The 20,268-nt window shown below is 33.6% G+C and overlaps 1 protein-coding gene across 1 annotated transcript in view; it reads left to right on the top strand.

Moving 5' to 3' along the window:
* Positions 1 to 20,045, top strand: part of CFTR (CF transmembrane conductance regulator) — a 165,791-nt gene extending 145,746 nt beyond the window's left edge. The window contains exons 23-27 of the mRNA XM_051962411.1: positions 1,417 to 1,572; positions 10,304 to 10,393; positions 14,956 to 15,128; positions 15,988 to 16,093; positions 19,670 to 20,045. Of these exons, the coding sequence (XP_051818371.1) occupies positions 1,417 to 1,572; positions 10,304 to 10,393; positions 14,956 to 15,128; positions 15,988 to 16,093; positions 19,670 to 19,870 (726 nt within the window). The 3' untranslated portion in view covers positions 19,871 to 20,045. The remainder of the gene's footprint in view (positions 1 to 1,416; positions 1,573 to 10,303; positions 10,394 to 14,955; positions 15,129 to 15,987; positions 16,094 to 19,669) is intronic.
* Positions 20,046 to 20,268: the final 223 nt, after the last annotated feature.

The following is a 20,268-nucleotide window of genomic DNA, read 5'->3' as shown; positions in this document are numbered from 1 at the left end:
TGATGAGATTATTTGCATTCTTAGAACAGCTAAAAAAACAGTCACAGATCAATTGGTCTGGTCATTCCAGGGAGCGACTGACAATGCACTGAAAAGGACATTGTTCAGTATGAGAGCTGCAAAAGTTAATGTTACCAATTTCCCAGAATTCTTACCTTCCTTCAGAACCTAGCTTAGATACCACCTTCTATCCAAGGCCATTCCCACTCTCTGTAACATTAACACTCTCTGCCTTTTAAAATTACTTTGGTAATCTGTTGTACTTGGTAGTATAAATGCTTCTTCCCTCAGTAGAATGAAAACACTTTGAAAGCCGGGAGAATTTCTTTTCCTTTTATCTCTTTAGTATACTGTTGTATAAAAAGTAGCATATATATGGTGCATACAGTAGTATATACTACATGCACACATGTACAGCAAATGTATAGTAATTTCTATAGCACATGTATACACATGTGAGTGTGTATATATATATATATACACTCTTTATGAATGTACATGTATGCATATATAGTGTATGTATGCATGTATATATGTTTTACTTATTTGAATACATGTTATTTGTCTCAGTAAAATGAAAACTCTTTGAGGGAAGGGACAATTTTTCTTATACTCTCACATGTAGTAGTATATACATAGAATAACATATACAACATGTGTGTATATAAATTTATATTACATATAGATTTGCAACATACATCTTTGTATAAGATTACATATGTGTTTACATAATATTCATGTTTGCATGTATGTATATGCACACATACATGTTTATACGTATATATGTTGCTTTCCCAAGTAGACTGTAAGCTTTTTGAGGACAGGTATAGTTTTGAATTTTGTCCTTGTGTCCCCCAGTCCTTTACATGTATAGTAAGTATTTTAAAGCATTGGTTGAATTGAATCATCCTTGTTAGTCAGACTTCAGATGAAGAAGTCCCAGAGACTGTTAAAGAATACTTTCATAGGCTCATTCAATAAAGTAAGCTATGATATTATTTTTGCTTCTCCTTAATGATAATTCTTTTTTTTGCTGGTTCAGTGATTTTAAGGTTATATTACTTTGGGTTATTTGGAAAAGATGTTGTATAGCAATAGTTAACTCAGCAATACTAATAAAAGCAAAGTTTTGGGTTCCATCCTCATCTAGAGCAGTTAGACACTCTGCCTTGTGACTATTGGGTGCCAGTCAGCCTTTTATGCAAGTATTGCTCATAATAGAGAAATGAATAAGAAGATATAGAAAAATCAATACCATTCTGCCCTTTAGACTATAAAAAGAACTCAACAAATGGAATTTTGTAATAGTGGCAATATTTTTCTTTATGAAATTTCACATTTAGTTTATTGTTGTTTATAAATAACAGGAGTTATTTTAAAACTAGCTCTTGACTCCTCACCCCTTTTATTTTACAGGTGGGCCTCTTGGGGAGAACTGGTTCTGGAAAAAGTACTTTGTTAGCAGCTTTTCTAAGACTATTGAACACAAAAGGAGATATACAGATTGATGGTGTATCTTGGGATTCAATACCCTTGCAGCAGTGGAGAAAAGCATTTGGAGTAATACCACAGGTAAGGATGTCAGAGTTAGCAAAAATTCAGAATTTTAAGGAATATTTTTTTGTTAGCAAGGCCAGTCTGCTACCATTGGCTATATATGTGATGTCTTAAAGGGGATGTCTTGTAGACATCACAAAACCATCCTGTCCATACCAGAAACCATCTCTTCTCCCTCCCATGTTCTTAACATCCCTATTTCTGCTGGGGGGACCATTATTTTGCCAATCACCAAGGTTTACAATCTTAGAATCACCTTTAATTCCTCCCTTTTTTTTTCACCCTTCAAAATCAGTTACCAAATCTCATTGAATCAACTTCTGCTGTGTTTATGACAAACTTTTGCTTTCTATTCTCAAATGCCACGATTCCTAGTTCAGGTTCTCATCTCCCTTCACACTTATTACAGTTACTTCTTCACTGGTCTCTCTACATATAGTCTCTCCCTTCTCCAAACTCTCCTTCACCAAGTTGCCCAAATGACATTTCCAAAGCAGAGGTCTAATTATGTTACTTCTTGGCTAAAGAATTTTTAAGTTTCTCTTTTGCTTCAATGATAAAATACAAGTTCCTCTGACATTTAAATGCCATCTAGTCTTAGCCTATCTTTCTATGCTCACTAGACACACTCTTTAACACATCCTAACTTCCAATCCAATTGTCCTGCCATGGTATTTTTGGTATGTGACAATCCATCTCCAGCTAGAATACACATATATGTCACTTCTCCTCTTAAAATAGCTCCACCTTCTATTGGAAGCCTGTTTTGTCCCCTTTAGACACTAGTGCCTTTCCCCCAAGAATTTGTTTCATTCTACAAAAATACACATTTTGTTCTATATTCTATGTTTGTGTACTTTTATCTTTGAATAAAAGTTAGCACCTTCAGGTCAGGGATTTTCTATTTATGCCCTTCTATCTTCATAGTAGGGGCATACAATAGGCATTCAATAAATGTTGCTTGCTGAATGTCTATAGTATAATTTACATTTAATCCAGAACATATTTGTTAATTTTTCCTTTCTTACAAATTGCAAATTTTTCCTAAAAATTTTTTGAGATATTTGAAATAGCCTATAAGAAATAGTTATTATCACGTCATTAATTGTTTTGCTTACATTTCCTAGCTGACATATTCATCAGCTGAAGTGTACTTACCACCTTTTTTTTTTTTTTAGTATTTTTCCTGTTCCAGTTAATGTTCTAAGTACCACATTATTCACAGCAGATGACAAATGCTTTCTAACACATATGAGATGTTGCTGAAATAACAAACATTTGGGAGAAGCAGTGGAATTGAAAATAAAAAGTGTAATGATTGGTTTCTTTTTTTTTTTTAGTCCCTGGAATAGAGTGAACCTAAATCAGCTTAATCGGTGGCTGGTTTTAAAATATCTTTTTTTTTTTTTTATTTGGGATATAAAACATTACTTATATGGTACTACTTTGTGCATTACTATGCAAAAACAAGAATTTAAAATGTATGTGTTTATGCATATGAATATAAGAGAGATTCAGTGGAGAGAGAGAGAGAGAGAGAGAGAGAGAGAGAGAGAGAGAGAGAGAGAGAGCTCATTTAAAATAAAAGTTAATTGAAAACAATAGTTTGCAAACTAGACATAACTGTCTCCAATCTAGGTAACTTTTGCAAATTACATGTCACTGACCCCAAATCCGAGTAGTTTTTGCAATTGGTTTCTTCCCCCCATTCCTCATCTTTGCTTTATATGTTTAATACATATACCAGATATGAAATGTCATCTTTCATGATATCCTGTTTTAATATATTTTTATCATCATCATCTGTTTTTACTAACAATTCACTGAAGACATATTGCTGTCTATGCTTATCAGCCTCGTCCTTCATATTCCACTTAGAAAATGAAATTTGTAAACCAGGAGAGGCCAAAGTAAGTTTGATCTCAAATCCAGATGGAGAACAAAATTGTGGTACTTGCCAAAATAACTTTATAAAGCAATTCTCCATCTAGATACAAAGCTCTCTAGATTTATATTTTCAGTTCTTTTTCCAGACTTACTCATCTGCTAGAAACTTGTCCTTGGTTTTAGATGGAAAATGTAATTTTTTTTCTTGTAGGAAAAGAAAAGATTTTCAACTTCCCTAATAGCAAAAAAAATTCTAAAAATAATAATATAAAAGGAACAAGCTTAAGAGTAATAGCAATAGGGAAAAGAAAAGTACAGAATGATAGAGATTAGACTTTGGTTAGCAGAGAACCTTTAATGTGAAGTTTTTGTCATTTCTTGACTTCTCTGCTATAAAACAAACTCTTCTAAATAACATGGGAAAGCTTTGTTTTGCTGTGGTGTCAGTTACATAGAGATTATAGGATTATAGGTCTGGAATGAATCTATATTGTAAGGCATAATATCTATATTGTAAGATCTTCTGGTTCAGCTCCTTCATTTTACAGATAAGAAAACTGAGGACCAGAGATACAAACTGAGTTGCTCCAAAATTGTATAGCTAGTTAAAAAGCAAATCTGAGAAAAGATTTTAAGTCCTTAGCCTGTAACATTTCTACTTTTCCAAGATAACTCTCTTTAGGAAGCAGTTTGGCATGGTAGTGAGCTGGCCTTGGAGTCAGGAAGTTCTGGATTCCTTTGCTAACGCTGATAGTGCTTTATGGGATGTGGTACCCTGGATCACTAAAACTAGAATTACAAAAAAAAAAAAATACTCATGTATCTTATTATGTGAGTTTTTCTTCACTGAGAGTTCTCAAAGCTCAGGAAATCAGAGGTCTGGACCTTCCTCACTCTCTGCAAAAGGCTAATGTTTAGGACCCAGACTTGACATTATCTGCATATATATAAATTATTACTTCCCCATCAAAATAAATCTTTTAAAAGCTACATTTATTCAAACTCTCACCCTAGAAGAGAGCTACAAACCTTAGAAGAGAGTCAGTCTGACAGAAGATGTTCCCTTCCTCCCCCATTACAATTTCTGTAGATGGTGAACTACGAGATACTCTCCCCACATCCATCTTTGGCTCTGACTTTGGTCCCTGATGACCTGAACCCCAGGATTACAAAGGGACCAGAAAGCCTTGATATTCTTCAGAAATGCTCATTATATAGCAGAATGAAGCCCAAAGAGAAAACAACAGAACATCTTCACACATCTTTGCTAACTGCACAAAGATGTTTTTATTTTTCTAACCTTTCTCTGCAATTTCTGATTGTCATTGTTTAAAAGCTTCCTGGAATTCAACTTATAAAAAGAAGATTCCAAAATTTTAGGAGAAAAAATTTAAATTTCCCCTGTTTTATCATTTTTCTTCCAACTCTCCTCTTCCTAACCCATGAAAGGCAAAGTTTATTAAGACTTCTATCATTAGAGACTTCAGAGATCTCAAAGTTAGGTGATCTATTGATTAAAGATCCAGGAGACTTAACTGTGGCACTCTCCTTCTCCCTCAGGCATCAACTTAGATTTCATATTACAACAGGTAAAATCACAGTATGCAATTATTTTTGGCAAACTGCAGTGCCTCATCCGCCTCCCTTTTCTAGTACTAGCTACATTATGCTATTGTCCTTTCTTCTAAGGAGTTGGACAGCACCCATGGAGAATGTAATAATTGAGGAGGTAGGGCAAGGCAAGCAATTCAAAGCAGAAACTGCCTCTGAATGTCAATGTTGCATTGATCTTAGGATGAGCTTTGTAAAGGAAGGTAGTGGTATCAGGAAATCATGAGACTAGCATCCAAAATCAACACTAATTCTTATTAAATAGTCTTTTCTTTTTTATCTTTTAATGGATATTTATTTTCTTTCCTTCCTTTATTTTTTTTTCTGGTCCTCTAGCATTGGGTTGGGGGTGGAGGGAGACAAAATTCTTATTACAAATACACAGATATGCAGTTACATCAAACAAAATGTCTAAAAACATGTGTTTTATCCTATACCTTGACTCTATCACTTGTCAATCAGGAAGTAGGTAGCATGAATCATCATTGATCTAATTGAGTTGTGACTGGTCTTTACAATGATTGAATTTTTAAGTTATTCAAAGTTTTTTGTCTTGAAATATTATTTTTATCATGCAAATTGCACTGATATTATTCACTTTTCTCCACATCAGTTTATATAAAAACTTCCAGGCTTTTCTGAAATCATCTCTTCTGTCATATCAATGACAGGACAATATTTTATTATATTTATATATCATAAATGGTTCACCCCCCCCCACATTGATGGGCACCTCTTAGTTTTCAGTTCTTTGCTATAAAATAACTAATATGAATATGTTTTTAACTTATGATTCCTTTTCTCTTTCTTAGATTGATAGAATTCCTAAGATTGATAGGATTTGTTCTGAGATATGTGGGAGATCATTCCTGAAAGGAAAAATAGTGAAAACAAAAGTACAGAGATAGAAATAATTATATTAGTACACAATGAAACTATTACACAATGAAAATATTAGCCTGTCTAGAGTGGAAAGTAAATTTTAGAGAAGATAGAGCAAAAAGAACTAGCAAAAAGTGAGGTATTTGTACTTAATGCCATGACATTGAAGTTCTTGAATAGAAATATGAACATTAACTTAGTTTTGTAAATTAGTTTTCTATCAGCATGCAGTAAATAAGTAGAAGTAAGAGATCCTGGAGGCATGGACATTAACTAGGAAGCTATTGAAGAAGTTTTTTTTTTTTTTTTTTTTAATTATGGAACAAAACAAGCACATCTATAACATTCTACAATTAAAAAAAAAACCTGCAAATCTATATTGAAGTAGTTTTAGATATGATATGATGATGATTATTGACTATTACGAGGATAATTAGGGAATGGAAAAAATATTAGCATTGGAAAGAGGAAGGGTTAACTCTATGTTTATGCTTACAAATATGATGTAGCAACATATTTGTAAAAAATACATAAAGACTATTTTAAGGTAGTAAAAAGTGTTCAAGTTTGGACATCTTTCACTACCAAACTAACCTAGATTGAAACAGGATAATTGGTCTCTGGGCAAAACTCTCAGTTACTGTCCATTCACTTGCAGATACAGTCTGATACTGTCATTAGCTGAATTGCTTTCTTATCATTCATTTGATATCTCATTTAACCAATGTCTATTCATATGGTACCAGTTTTCTGAGGCTCTCAAAGTATTTCTTGGAAGTCAATTTATTCTTATCATACATAGTACAATAGATAAGGTCATTCTCAGTTAAGTAATTTGTCCAGTAGGTGAATAATTATGATTTCCTTATAGTTCTTTGATTCCCAAGAATTACTCTTTATGCTATCCCTAACATTAAAAAATATTTACATACTTGAAACCTTATATTCTATTAAGCATTTGTTTTATAGAGAGAATAATTCATTCCGATTTACAGATGCTGATAAAAAATTATTTAGTTTGGTCTGAAAACTAAAATCATTTTGAAAGAATTACCAATCAAGTAGTACAAAATAATATTTGTAAGAGAAATCTAAATGTTTAATTAATGACATAAAACTTTTAGTAATGGGAGAGCTAGTTTGTTCAATTAACTTTTCTTTACCTGGAAAGGGAGCATGCCATTATTTTAATGTTAGTCAAATGAACTAAAAACAAAAATTATAAACTATTTCCTTAATGATATCAACCTCATCATACTTCAGACTTCCTCTCTTCCCTTTGCCCAATCTTTATTACCACCTAAAGATTTAATAGCTATGCAAGCTTCTTGAGACAGAGTTGTTTTATATATGACTAATTCTCCCCAGAATCCATCCTTCCTCTTAATCCCCACATCTCTTATCTCTTTTTTTATCTTGACATTCTGGTGAATTTAATGTTTTTTTTTTTTTTTTTTTACCCCAAATTCTTTGGATGTATGTGTTTGTGTGTGTGTATGTGTAGGTGCACATGCTCATACTCAATCCTCCTTCAACCAGGTCAGATGAAATGGAAGTTCATGTAACATACTTTCCTCATTCCTTCAGCTGTGTTTATATCGAGTTATTCTCAAACACTGATTATGTGGAATATTAAGTTTCATCCCTTCCTTGCTCTTTTTTACCTTTCTTTTCTTTCTCTTAAGAGCATCAAAATAACATAAAAATTCTAGGCTTTCTAACTTCTTTATTCCTGTATGACTCATCCTCTCCTATTAGAATATAAACTTCCTCATCCTATAGTTCCAACTGCTCAATTGTATTACTCAACTTTTCTGTTTCTCATGAAATCTGTTTGCAATTTAAAATACCTATTCAACTCTGGTCTCCATTAGGAGTTTTAAAATATCTTTTATTTCATTAAAGATTAAATTATTTTTACCTATAAAATTTTACTTAGTTTTATGGCTGTTATTTTTATTTATAGTTTTATCTTTTACATGCTGGATTAACATTCCACACTTTTCTCTTTTTAAAGTGTTAGTTGCTATGTTTCATGTAATCCTAACTCTAGCTCCTTGGTATTTGATATTTTTTCTTTCTGATAGCTTACGAGTTTTTTTTTTTTTTCTTTGATTTAGAAGACCTGGATTTTGACTTTCAGGAAGTGACTGGTAGTTTCTTTTCTGGCTTTCCAGGGGGAAGGTTTCTATGAGCAAAGATCTTAAAGGCAAAGATTTTATAACTCTTTCCCTACTATCTGTAGGCTTCTGCCTGTTTCTTTGAGGGAAATGGTCCAGAAACATTTCTTCTTGAATCTTGGAAGATATTATTCATCTTAGCACTTATTCTTTTGATCCTTACTGTGGTAGTTGTGAGAGGACCATAGGCTGTTCTGTTCCCATTCATACTTCTAACTTGAGAGCTTCAAGAATACTTTTGTAAGGTTCTGATAAAGTCCTCATTTCCAAAATATATATAGAATTGACTCAAATTTATAAGAAATCAAGCCATCAATTGGTCATTACCAACTGATAAATGGTTAAAGGATATGAACAGACAATTTTCAGACAAAGAAATTAAAACTATTTCTAGTCATATGAAAAAGTGCTTCAAATCACTATTGATCAGAGAAATGCAAATTAAGACAACTCTGAGATACTACACACCTGTCAGATTGGCTAAGATGATAGGAAAAGATAATGACAATGAATATTGGAGGGGATGTGGGAAAACTGGGACACTGATACATTGCTAATGGAACTGTGAAAGAATCCAATCATTCTGGAGAGCTTTTTGGAACAATGCTCAAAAAGTTATCAAACTATGCAGTGTTTGACCCAGCAGTGTTACTACTGGGCTTATATCTCAAAGAGATCTTAAAGGAGGGAAAGGGACCCATGTGTGCAAAAATGTTTGTGGCAGCCCTTTTCATAATGGCTAGAACCTAGAAACTAAATGAATGCCCATCGAAGAATGGCTGAATAAATTATGGTATATAAATGTTATGGAATATTATCATTCTGTAAGAAATGACCAACAGGATGATTTCAGGGAGGTCTGGAAAGACTTACATGAACTGATGCTAAGTGAAATGAACAGAAACAGGAGGTCATTGTACACGGCCACAACAAGACTATACGATGATCAATTCTGATGGACAGGACTCTCTTCAACAATGAAATGATTCAGACCAGTTCCAATTATCCAGTAATAAAGAGAGACATATACAACAAGAGAGAGGATTATGGGAACAGAGTGTGGACCACAACATGGCATTTTCACTCTTTCTGTTATTGTTTGCTTACATTTTTGTTTTCCTTGTCAGGTTTTTTTTTTTTTCTTTCTAGATCATATTTTTCTTGTGCAGCAAGATAACTGTATAGCTATATGTACATATATTGGATTTAATATATTTAACATGTATTGGACTACCTGCCATCTAGGGGAGGGGATAGGGGGAAGGAGAGGAAAATTTGGAACAGAAGATTTTGCAAGGGTCAATGTTGAAAAAAATCACCCATGCATGTTTTTTGTAAATAAAAAGATATAATAATAAAAAATGAAAAAGTTATACTTTTGTAAAGTGAACAATCATTAGCCATTTTACACATTTACAATGTTTTTGAGAGGCAACAAGTTATGTTGGATAGAAAGCTATTCTTGAAATTAGGAAGACCTACATTTAAGCACCACCTCTGAAATAGTAGATATGACCTTTGAGTACCAGGGGTCCTCAAACTTTTTAAATAGGGGGCCAGTTCACTGTCCCTCAGACTGTTGGAGGGCCGGACTATAGTAAAAACAAAAAACTTTTTTTTGTGGGTCTTTAAATAAAGAAACTTCATAGCCCTGGGTGAGGGGGTTAAATGTCCTCAGCTGCTACATCTGGCCCGCGGGCTGCAGTTTGAGGACCCCTGCCTGAGATTATAACTTGGACACAAGGTGCTAACCTATTCAAAGTAAATCTTATCTGGAAATTCATATACCAATGAAACCACAGCTCTGATCTTTATCCCTATAATGCTTTTATCCAGAATTTTCTAATAATGAGAAAATGGCAACCAAAATAAAGGATTCTATATAACTTTCAACTACTTGGCTCTTATTTATAAAAGATATAAGAATAGTTCTATACTATTTTAAATATTTTAAAAACCATCCATAAAAGCAATTTCGTTTAGAGTCAAAATTCACTGTGTGAAATAAGAACTGCCATTGTTATGGATTGTCTATTCCAAGTCAATGGGAATTGTATCAATGTGCATAGAATTTTTCTTAGATTTGAAATTAGATTTGCAACAAGAAGTATTGCCTATTATTTTTGTTCTAAAACATATAGCCAAGCTTTTAATCATGTCCTTTCTTTTTTGCTCTATCCAAACAGAAAGTATTTATATTTTCTGGAACATTTAGAAAAAACCTGGATCCTTATGGGCAATGGAGTGATCATGAATTATGGAAAGTTGCAGATGAGGTAAGAGTATCTACCAAAGATGTATACATGGCATGAGGCAGTTCTTCTCTATAATGAAAGAGATAGTCCAGCCAAATTCATTAAAAATGTTGTCACTATTAATATTGGAAGTGCTCTGCCTGTTGTTTCATTCATGAACATACTTATGACATGTTCATGATAAGGCTTCATATATAACTGGTGTTTAATAAATATTTTTGAGATGAATTAAACACATATTTTATTCTCAAAATACAAAAGTTATTGTAGATGAGATTACATTAAGTGAATCTATAATACAGGGGGGAAATATAGAATTTGGTGTCAAGAGGACCTGGGTTCTAATACTGAATCTGCCATTAGCTATGTGATTTTACCCAAATCATCTAGCATATCTAGGTCTTAGTTTTCTCATCTCTTTAATGAAGGGATTGAACTACAGGGTCCCTACTCCAAAAAAAAAAAAAAAAATGCTGCTTTTGAATTCACCCTGACTAAAGCTATTTAAGTAGATGTTCTAGACAAATACTAATATCAAATTAGCTTGTCTGAGTTAGCCTATGTCATGCCTAGGTAGACTTGGCCAGATTCAGATATTCATTCTGATCCCTTGGGCTTTTTCTCCACAATTTTTATCTTTTCTACTTGAGACTGTCAGTTCTGAAGGTCCCCTGAAATAGGCAAGGAGATTCAATTTGGCAAGAGATTGGTTCCAAAGTGACAGATATGACCCAGGATAAAACTGGCATCTTTGGGACCCCCATGATGACCAGAGAATAGTCAGAAGGCCCCCTTTTCATGTGGGAACAATTTCTATGCATGTCATTAGGAAAAGAATTGTGGTATAGTGGAAAGATTACTGAATTTTGAGTAAATTTCAAGGTCTCTTCCAATACCAAAAATTTGATCCTGTGATTTTATGACCTTCAAATGCCAGTTCTGTTACTGTTGCCTATATAACTTTAGGAAAGTTAGCCTGTAGAAGCTTTAACTGCCTCATGTGTAAAATTATGTGGCACAGTGAGCGTTCAAATTTGACCTCTTAATACCCATTGTATTACCCATGGCAAGTCATTTGCTCTCCATTTGCATCAGTTTCCTCATTTGTAAAGTGGGGATAATAATAACACCTATCTCCTGGTATTGTTGTGAGAATGAAATCAGATAATTGTAAAGTGTTTAGCATATATATATATATATATATATATATATATATATATATATATATATATATATATATACAGTGCCTGTCGTATAGCAAGTACTATATAAACATTAGCTAACATTAATTGTATTATATGATATCTAAGAGATCTTCCTTCTCTAAAAATAAGATACTATGATTTCTAAAGGAAATAAAACATGGAAAAGAAAATTTTTTACCAGAATTCTTTACTAGAAAATTTCACTAGAATTTCAAAGAAGTTGATTGCAGCCTCCAAAGTGCCATACACTTACAAATATTTTTAACCATCGAGATTATGGTCCATTGATGGAGAAATTCCAATGATCATTTAGTTACTTGAAGAGGGACCCTTTTTTGTGGGAGGGGGAGGTTGGGGTGAAGGATGTTTCAGCCTTAAAATGTCACTACATAGGTTACTTACTTGGCCTATGCATAGTACTGAACTTGTGCTGTTGCTTCAGGCATCATACCAGAAAAAGATAATGCAATTCATTGTAATTCACCAAACATTCAGAGTAATTGTAATCGTTGCTGGCATTATAAATCCAAAGTCATGAGATTTCAAAATGTTTATTAAATTTAATTGTCTTCTTTAAAAACCAAACTTTTTTTGTCCTTTTTTGGGGGGACATATGCTAATTCTTCTCCAAATACTGTTATATCTCAAATCATTCTTTTTTTCCCTTACCTCTTTTATTCACATTAGACTCTATTAGGAGCTTTGTACTGTAAGTGAGTGTTAAACACTTGTTTGTTGAGTGCCCAACCTTAACATACACCATAAAATTCTACTCAGATTATCCATTTTCATTACTCAAGTTTCCTTATTACCCAACAAAAATTCTTTTCATGGAAATTGTAGAGAAAACATTAACTAAATTTGCAAATAATACACTTAGAGATCTTTGATCTTCAGTTTAAAGGAGGTTAGGTTTAAGAATGTAATTTTGAGATTTTCTGAGAAATACAATGTTGCGGAGGGGTAAAATTAAAATAGAAAAAAATCTCTGAACCTCATGACAATTTCATACCTTGCCAGTTCACGCAGGAGAGGATGGAATCAGAACCATAAGAATATTTCAAGATAAACCAAAAGAAATGCTAGTGAGTCTCCCACATACTTTTAAAATGCCGTAAAGCCTAGAAAAATTCTACCCTACCCTCACCCCACATTTTAATTTACAACACTACGTTTAAGTATAGTAGAGATAAAATTATTGAAGATAGATATGATATATATATAGATATGATGATAGATATTATAAGTAGATATAGTACACTATGTATGAAGCTCATGATTATTTTTATTGGCATATAGGGTCCTGAACTTGGAGTCAGTGGTTCAAGTCCATCTATGATTCTGATTAGTTATATGACTCATAGTAAATAATTTCTTCATTTATGAAATGGGATTAATAATAGTAACTAATATACAATAGGATTGTAAGAATCAAATGAAACAATGCATAGTAAAAGCCTTAAAGTGCTTATAAATATCAGTTATTATTACTTTTCCTATATCAGTAATATGCTATTCTTCATATATCAGATGATGCTCCTGACTTAATTACTGATAAGTCTTAGGGCAATGAATTGTGTAAGATCATCGACATATGTTCTGGTCTCTGAGGCCATATGTGTGAAGTGACTTACCAATTATGCTGCCCTTGATATTCAAGATTCCAATGTCCTTTCCAATTTTAGAACCTGTTACCTTATAAGTATAATCTGGATGAACATTTGTAAAGGATCCTATGTATGCAAGTCATCTTTTAGGTATGGTTGGGCTAATTAACTAGGTAACTCCATGGCACAGTGGATAGACTGCTGGGCCTGGAGTCAGGAAGTCCCAAGTTCCATTGCAGCTTCAGATACTTACTGTGTGGCAAGTCACTTAATCTCTATTTGACTCCATTTCCTCATCTGTAAAAAGAAAAGGCCACTGGAATCATGAATATCAATTTTAAAATTATCTGGAGAGTCTTTTATTACCTTTGTGATTTATTTCCACTGGGGATCTATTAATTCAAAGTTACTAAGGATGGTCTGAAACTCACTTATCATCTCTTTACTTATATTTCCAAAAAATGTTTTTACTTAATTTTATTCACTCTGAAGATTATTCTATTTGGTAGAGAATACAGAAGCAAAATAGGAAAAAAGATTAGCTTTTCTCAATCATCCACTATTTTTCCCCAAAATTTTAAAAATTTTAATCTAAAGTTTTGAGTACCTAATTCCTCCTTTTTCTCTTCCCCTCTCCCTGAGTAGGTAAGCAGATATAGATTATACATTGCAATTATACAAAATATTTCCATATTAGTCACTTTTTACAAGGAGACATAAATGCAAGAATGAAAGTGAAAAATAGCCTGCTTCTGTCTGTATTCAATCACTAACAGTTCCCTCTCTGGAGATAGCTAGTGTGCTTCATCATTAGTCTTTTGGGATTGTCTTGGATCATTGTATTGCTGAAGATAGTTATCATTCACAATTCATCAGTTTTGTTGTTACTATGTACAACATTTTCCTGGTTCTGTTCACTTTACTATGCGTCAATTTGTGTTGTCTTTCCAGTTTTTTCTGAAATCATCCTGCTTGTCATTTCTTATAGAAATTCCATTAAATTATATAACACACTACTTGTTTAGGCATTCCCTAAGGCACCCCCCTTGATTTTCAAATCTTAGCCACCACAAAAAGAGCTGCTATAAATATTTGTGTGCAAATATAGCTCCCCCCCTGCTTTTTTTTTTATGTCTTTGGGATATAGACCCAACAAGTATACTGTGCACAGTTTTATAGTTCCTTGGGCATAGTTCTAAATCACTCTCCACATGGTTGGATTAGTTTACAATCCTACCAACAGTACACTAATTCAGTTTTCCCATATCTCCAAATTCCAACATTTCTCCCTTTTTCATATCAATCATTCTGATAGGTATGAGGGGATATCTTAGGAATATTTTAATTTGCATTTCTTTGATCAATAGGGATTTAGAACATTTTTTCATATGCTAGCCATAATTATTAATATCCTTTAACCCCAAGCAGTAGCCTCATGCTTTCTTTATTTCTCATCAGACCTTAAATAGATAAGCATCCTTTGTCGCATGACTCACATTGTTTGGATCTTAGTGTTCCTAATATCATTCTCATAGGACCTTATCACTCTTTTTTATATTAAGATATTCTCTTACTTCAAAGTATGAAACTTAAATTCTTAGCCAGTTCAGACTGAGAGTTTGTAAATTGTAATTAACCTGGATACTTCTTAAAACCTCAAATTCTCCATTTTATTTGTTAAAATTCATGCATGTTTACTCACATCATATTTTGACCACATATATGAATGGTATCTAAGCAAAATGTTTTTCCTCTATTTCTTCTTCTGTAGGTGGGATTGAAGTCTGTGATCGAGCAGTTTCCTGGCAAGCTGGATTTTGTCCTTGTTGATGCTGGTTGTGTTCTAAGCCATGGCCACAAGCAGTTGATATGTTTGGCTCGGTCTGTTCTCAGTAAGGCAAAAATCTTGCTGTTAGATGAACCAAGCGCTCATTTGGATCCTATGTAAGTTGTGGTGTTTTTATTTTTTGACAGAACAGAGAACTGAATTATTAATATCTATTTAACCCACATTTTCATGATGCCATCTCATTTATAACCCATCATCTCTTACATAGATATATTAAGATTTGATAGTGGAAAGGCCATGATACTAAGTGTCCAGTGGTGTATGTTTATTTATCTGAATGTGAGTTATTCTCCTTGCTCTTGAAGATGGCTACAAAATACTATATAAATTTGTAGTGTAACAGAGAAGGGAGCTGTAAACTTACATAAGCAAACCTAGCTGCCTAATTTCCTACTTTCCATTTCAAATACAAATTCAGAAGTGATATCAGTAGTTTGCAATAAGAATACAAATGTTCATATGTCCATGGGATGGAATTGTTAGGAATTTTTATATAGGATATTTTGTTTGCTTTGATACCTTAAAATGTTTAAAATTTTAAAAATTGAATGCTATGAATAAATAAAAAAGAAGCTGTATGATGTCCCATAGACACATAAAACTAATTAAAAACTATTAGTGGTTGTATAAGAATGAAATAAAAATATTTTTTGATGTGCCATTCAGCCAGCAAGAATATCATGATAACTTCATGGGTTTCCATGTGCTAGGAATCTGACCTCTTGACCAAAAAAAAAAAAAAAAACCAAAACAAAACCAAAAACTGATTATAATTAATTCTGTATTCAAAATTTTGAATTTTTAAAATATTTTTTGATAAAGAGTAGTAAATCATTCAAGAGTCTTAAAAGGCATAGGTCTGTATCAATTTAGTAAAATTCTTCTTGGAGCTAGATGATTAAAGTTCTATGATTACATGGGCTTGTTTTTCTTTCTTTTTTTTTTTTTAAAAAGAACATATCAAGTCATTCGAAGAGTGCTAAAGAATGCATTTGCCAACTGCACTGTAATCCTCTCTGAACACAGGATAGAGGCAATGATGGAGTGTCAGCGATTTTTGGTAAGTATTTTGTCATTTGCTTATAATCTGATTTCCTTATTTAATTTTTGATTGAAGAATTTTAAGCTAAGGTTCTCAGGTGTTTCAAGGAGGCTATATTTAGAAAGTCTTTGTAAATATTCCTAGTGTAGAAGTTTTTTCCTTACAATTGTGTCATGTGAGGCCATTCACTATATTACTCAATGTAGCTGCCCAACTTTCTGGGTTTGATCCAAACAGTGAGATCATATTGGAATTAAGTGAATCTGAAATGAGAGCAGATTGCTTATAAATGTCGAAGTATTTATGAGACTCTGCTTGAGGTCCCTGCTGTGGGACCATGTTTCAGGTGAAACTATTCTATAAAGAAGTCCTTCTGGTATTTATTCTAATTAAATCCTCTTGGATGACATTCAAAGCAGAATTATGTTGGTTTAAATTCTGTATTGTATTTGATCATATTTTAGTCAGCTTCTAGTTTTCTTGTTTATACACTTGAATATAGAACACTCATTAGTATCAGGTAGTCTCTTTTCACATCTGATTCATTTCATTGTTGTTACTGATCCTGTTGAAAAAGTTCAACAGCTTCTATTCCTTTTGGAAAGCTCCATTTGGTGCTCCCCATCCTTCTTTTAGTGGCAAAGTCTCCAATGATTTTTAAAAAATGATGATTGGATGCTCCCCTAGACTTAGCACAGGGAAATTCCAAGGATGCATCACACTATTTCTGTCAAGCCTTTGAACATCCATGAACAAGGATAAACATTTCTCTATTTAAAGAGCTTCTTCTTTTTAAAAAATTATTCAATAAGTGATGAATCTGGAGATGGGCTTCTGGTCTTTCTGCTGGCTTAAATATATGAATGGTGGTTGGGCCCTAGTTCACCATTGGTATATATAGGGTTCAAGGAAGTCAGGCAATTCCAGTATAAGAGCTTGCTGATCCCTTTTTAGTGCTGCTTTCCACCTTTGATGTCTACCTAATACTAAATTCTCACCTGTGGCTCCAAGGAGCTATGGCATTCATAATGACCATACCCTGGTAAACTGTTTTGACAGACAGGCTATAAACCAAGTTGAGGGAAACCAATAGGTCTCAAACACATCAGTGAGTTAGGAGGGTGTCTACCTCCTGCATGTGAAGACTTCTTGTAGAAAAGGTAGAGAAGAATAATTTTTTCCAATGGCCTTGAAAGTGGCTGAAGATTTTTTTTTTTTGGTCTTGCCACTGGACCTTGATGATTCTGGGAGAAAGAGTGATGCTATTACTTTTATGCAATTTTGACTCACTTAAATCCAATTTATGCATGAATCAAAATATTACTCTGTGATGCCTTTGGTCCTCTTTGAAAATGAAGAAGAAACAACAACAGTTTATTCATGTGCAATATGCCATTCTTGGGTAAGGGAGAAACTGAGGGAGGGATAGAATTTGGAACTCAAAATTTTTAAAAGTGAATGCTACAAATAAATAGAAAGAAAGTTTAAAAGGAAGTTGCATGATATTCAACAGACACATAAAACTGATTAGTAGTTATTTGTGGTTATTTAATAATGAAATTTTTTTTCCCTTTAAAATATGCCCTCCAGCCAGTAAGAATGTCATGTCAACTTCATATACAGTACTGACTAGGCTGATGATTTTGCCATATACTAAACATACACTGAATTTTAAGGTGACAGATTCTGAGACTGTTGATTTAAAGCTTGAAGGAATCTTGGAGTTCACTTCATCTAATCTCTTCAAAAAGATTAGATGTGGAAATTGAGACCAATTACATTAAGTAACTTGTCCAAATTCACAAAGGCTATAAAGGACAAATGCAGAATTTGAACCCAATTTCGTTGATTTCAAATCCAGCAATCTTTCCAGGGCACTATGCAATGAATTCAAATTTTTTATCTTATATTTTATTTTATTTTTTAATAATAATATCTTTTTTTTTCAAAATACATGTGAAGATAGTTCTCAACATTCACTCTTGCAAAACCTTGTGTTCCATATTTTTCTCCCTCTCCCTCCTCCTGTCCCCTGGACAGCAAGTAACACAATATAGGTTAAACATGTGCAATTCTTCCAAATATTCTTCCAATATTTCCACTTTTATCATGCTGTACAAGAAAAATCAGGTCAGGAGATGGCACAGTGAATAGAGCACTGGCTCTGAAATCAGGAGGACCTGAGTTCAAATTTGTCCTCAAACATTTAATATCCTAGGCAAGTCATTTAATCCCAATTGTTTCCGAAAAAAAGAAAGAAAAGAAAAGAAAAATCAAATCAAAAGGGAAAAATTGAGAAAGAAAAAAACAAAAACAAACATTAATAAAAGAGTGAAAATATTATGCTATGATCCACATTCAGTTCCTATAATCCTCCCTCTTGAAGCAGATGGCTTTCTCCATTATTGTAATTCCCTTGAATCACCTCATTATTGAAAAGAACCACTTTCATCAGAATTGATCATAACATAATTTTGTTGTTGATGTATACAATGTTCTCTTGGTTCTACTTAGCATCAGTTCATGCAAGTCTCCCCAGACCTTTCTGAAGTCATCCTACTGATCATTTCTTTTAGAACAACAATATATTCCATTACATTCATGTATTAGTTCATGTTAAGAATCCCCAGGCCTTTCTGAAATCATCCTACTGATCATTTCTTTTAGAACAATATATTCCATTACATTCATGTATTAGTTCATGTTAAGAATCCCCAGGCCTTTCTGAAATCATCTTACTGATCATTTCTTTTAGAACAATATATTCCATTTACATTCATGTATTAGTTCATGTTAAGTCTCTCTCCAGGCCTCTCTGAAATCATCCGACTGATCATTTCTTTTAGAACAATATATTCCATTACATTCATGTATTAATTCATGTTAAGTCTCTCCAGGCCTTTCTGAAATCATCTTATTGATCATTTCTTTGAGAACAATGCTATTCTATAGCATTCATAAATCATAACTTATTCAGCCATTCCCCAACTGATGGACATCCACTCAGTTTCCAGTTCCTTGCCATTACAAAAAAACTGTTTTTTGCATATGTGGGGCCTTTTCCTTTTTGTATGATCTCTTTGGGATCTAGACCCAGGAGTGACATTGCTGGATCAAAGGGTATGAGACAATTTGATAGCCCTTTGGACATAGATGAACTTAGTTTCTATCATGGAAGCTGGTAAAGGATTTTGGCATTCTTTTTTAGAAGGTGCTAGAAGAGTGTTAGGGAGTCAGTATTTTACCTGTTATGGTTAACACTTGCTTCTTATTGATGTATCATGTTAAGACTAATTATTTGTTTAATTTAGTTGTGGTAATCTTCTGCTGGGCTGATATTGAAAAATGGTCAGGCTGATATGTAAGGACTTTGTATACCACAGGCTACTTTAGGATTTCCTCCAAGATTAAGCATTGTGACTGAGTAAATGAGCTAACAATAATGATGCTCTCCTCTTGGAATAGAGCTTTGGGAGCTTTATCTCCTCGTAAAAACTCATGGGAAGTCCTCCTTCTATCTGTCACTTTGTCTGCTTGTAGGGTCCCTTAACTTATATTTCTCTGTGAGGACCTAATGGTTCCATGTCTCACTAGGTCATTGAAGAGAATAAAGTGCGACAATATGAATCCATCCAGAAGCTGTTAACTGAGAAGAGTCTCTACAGGCAAGCCATCAGTCATTCAGACAGGATGAAGCTCTTCCCCCACAGGAACTCAAGTAGGCACAAGTCCCGACCCCAAATTACTGCCCTGAAGGAAGAAACAGAAGAAGAAGTGCAGGAAACCAGACTTTAGATATTCATGGCTGCAAATTCTTGCCAAGCTCATTTGAATTTTGTGAGGAAAAAGAGCCTTTTTCCTTCTGCTTGGGAAAACTGACATTAATAATGTTCTAAATTGAGAAAGATGAAAGAATGCTCTTCATGAAATACTGTATGCGCACGCGAGTGTGTGTGTGTGTGTGTGTGTGTGTGTGTGTGTGTGTGTGTGTGAAAGAGAGAGCTTGGGTATGAACCCTCCTGGGGATGTGCCTTCTTGGCAAAGTGAAGCAATGTAAAAGGCCTGAAGACTCTTGAAGAGTTACCACTTTGTTTTTTAGCAACTTAAATTGCCGTGATTTCCTGATTATATGTGTGGTGACCTTGAGCTAGAGTTTTCCAAGAGCAGTTTACTTGCCTTTTAAAATTTGATGG

The sequence above is a fragment of the Antechinus flavipes genome, chromosome 5 (genome assembly GCF_016432865.1).
Source record: "Antechinus flavipes isolate AdamAnt ecotype Samford, QLD, Australia chromosome 5, AdamAnt_v2, whole genome shotgun sequence".
NCBI classification, from domain to species: Eukaryota; Metazoa; Chordata; class Mammalia; order Dasyuromorphia; family Dasyuridae; genus Antechinus; species Antechinus flavipes.
Note: the sequence above shows the minus strand (reverse complement) of the source record. Positions and strands in the feature narration are given on the sequence as shown.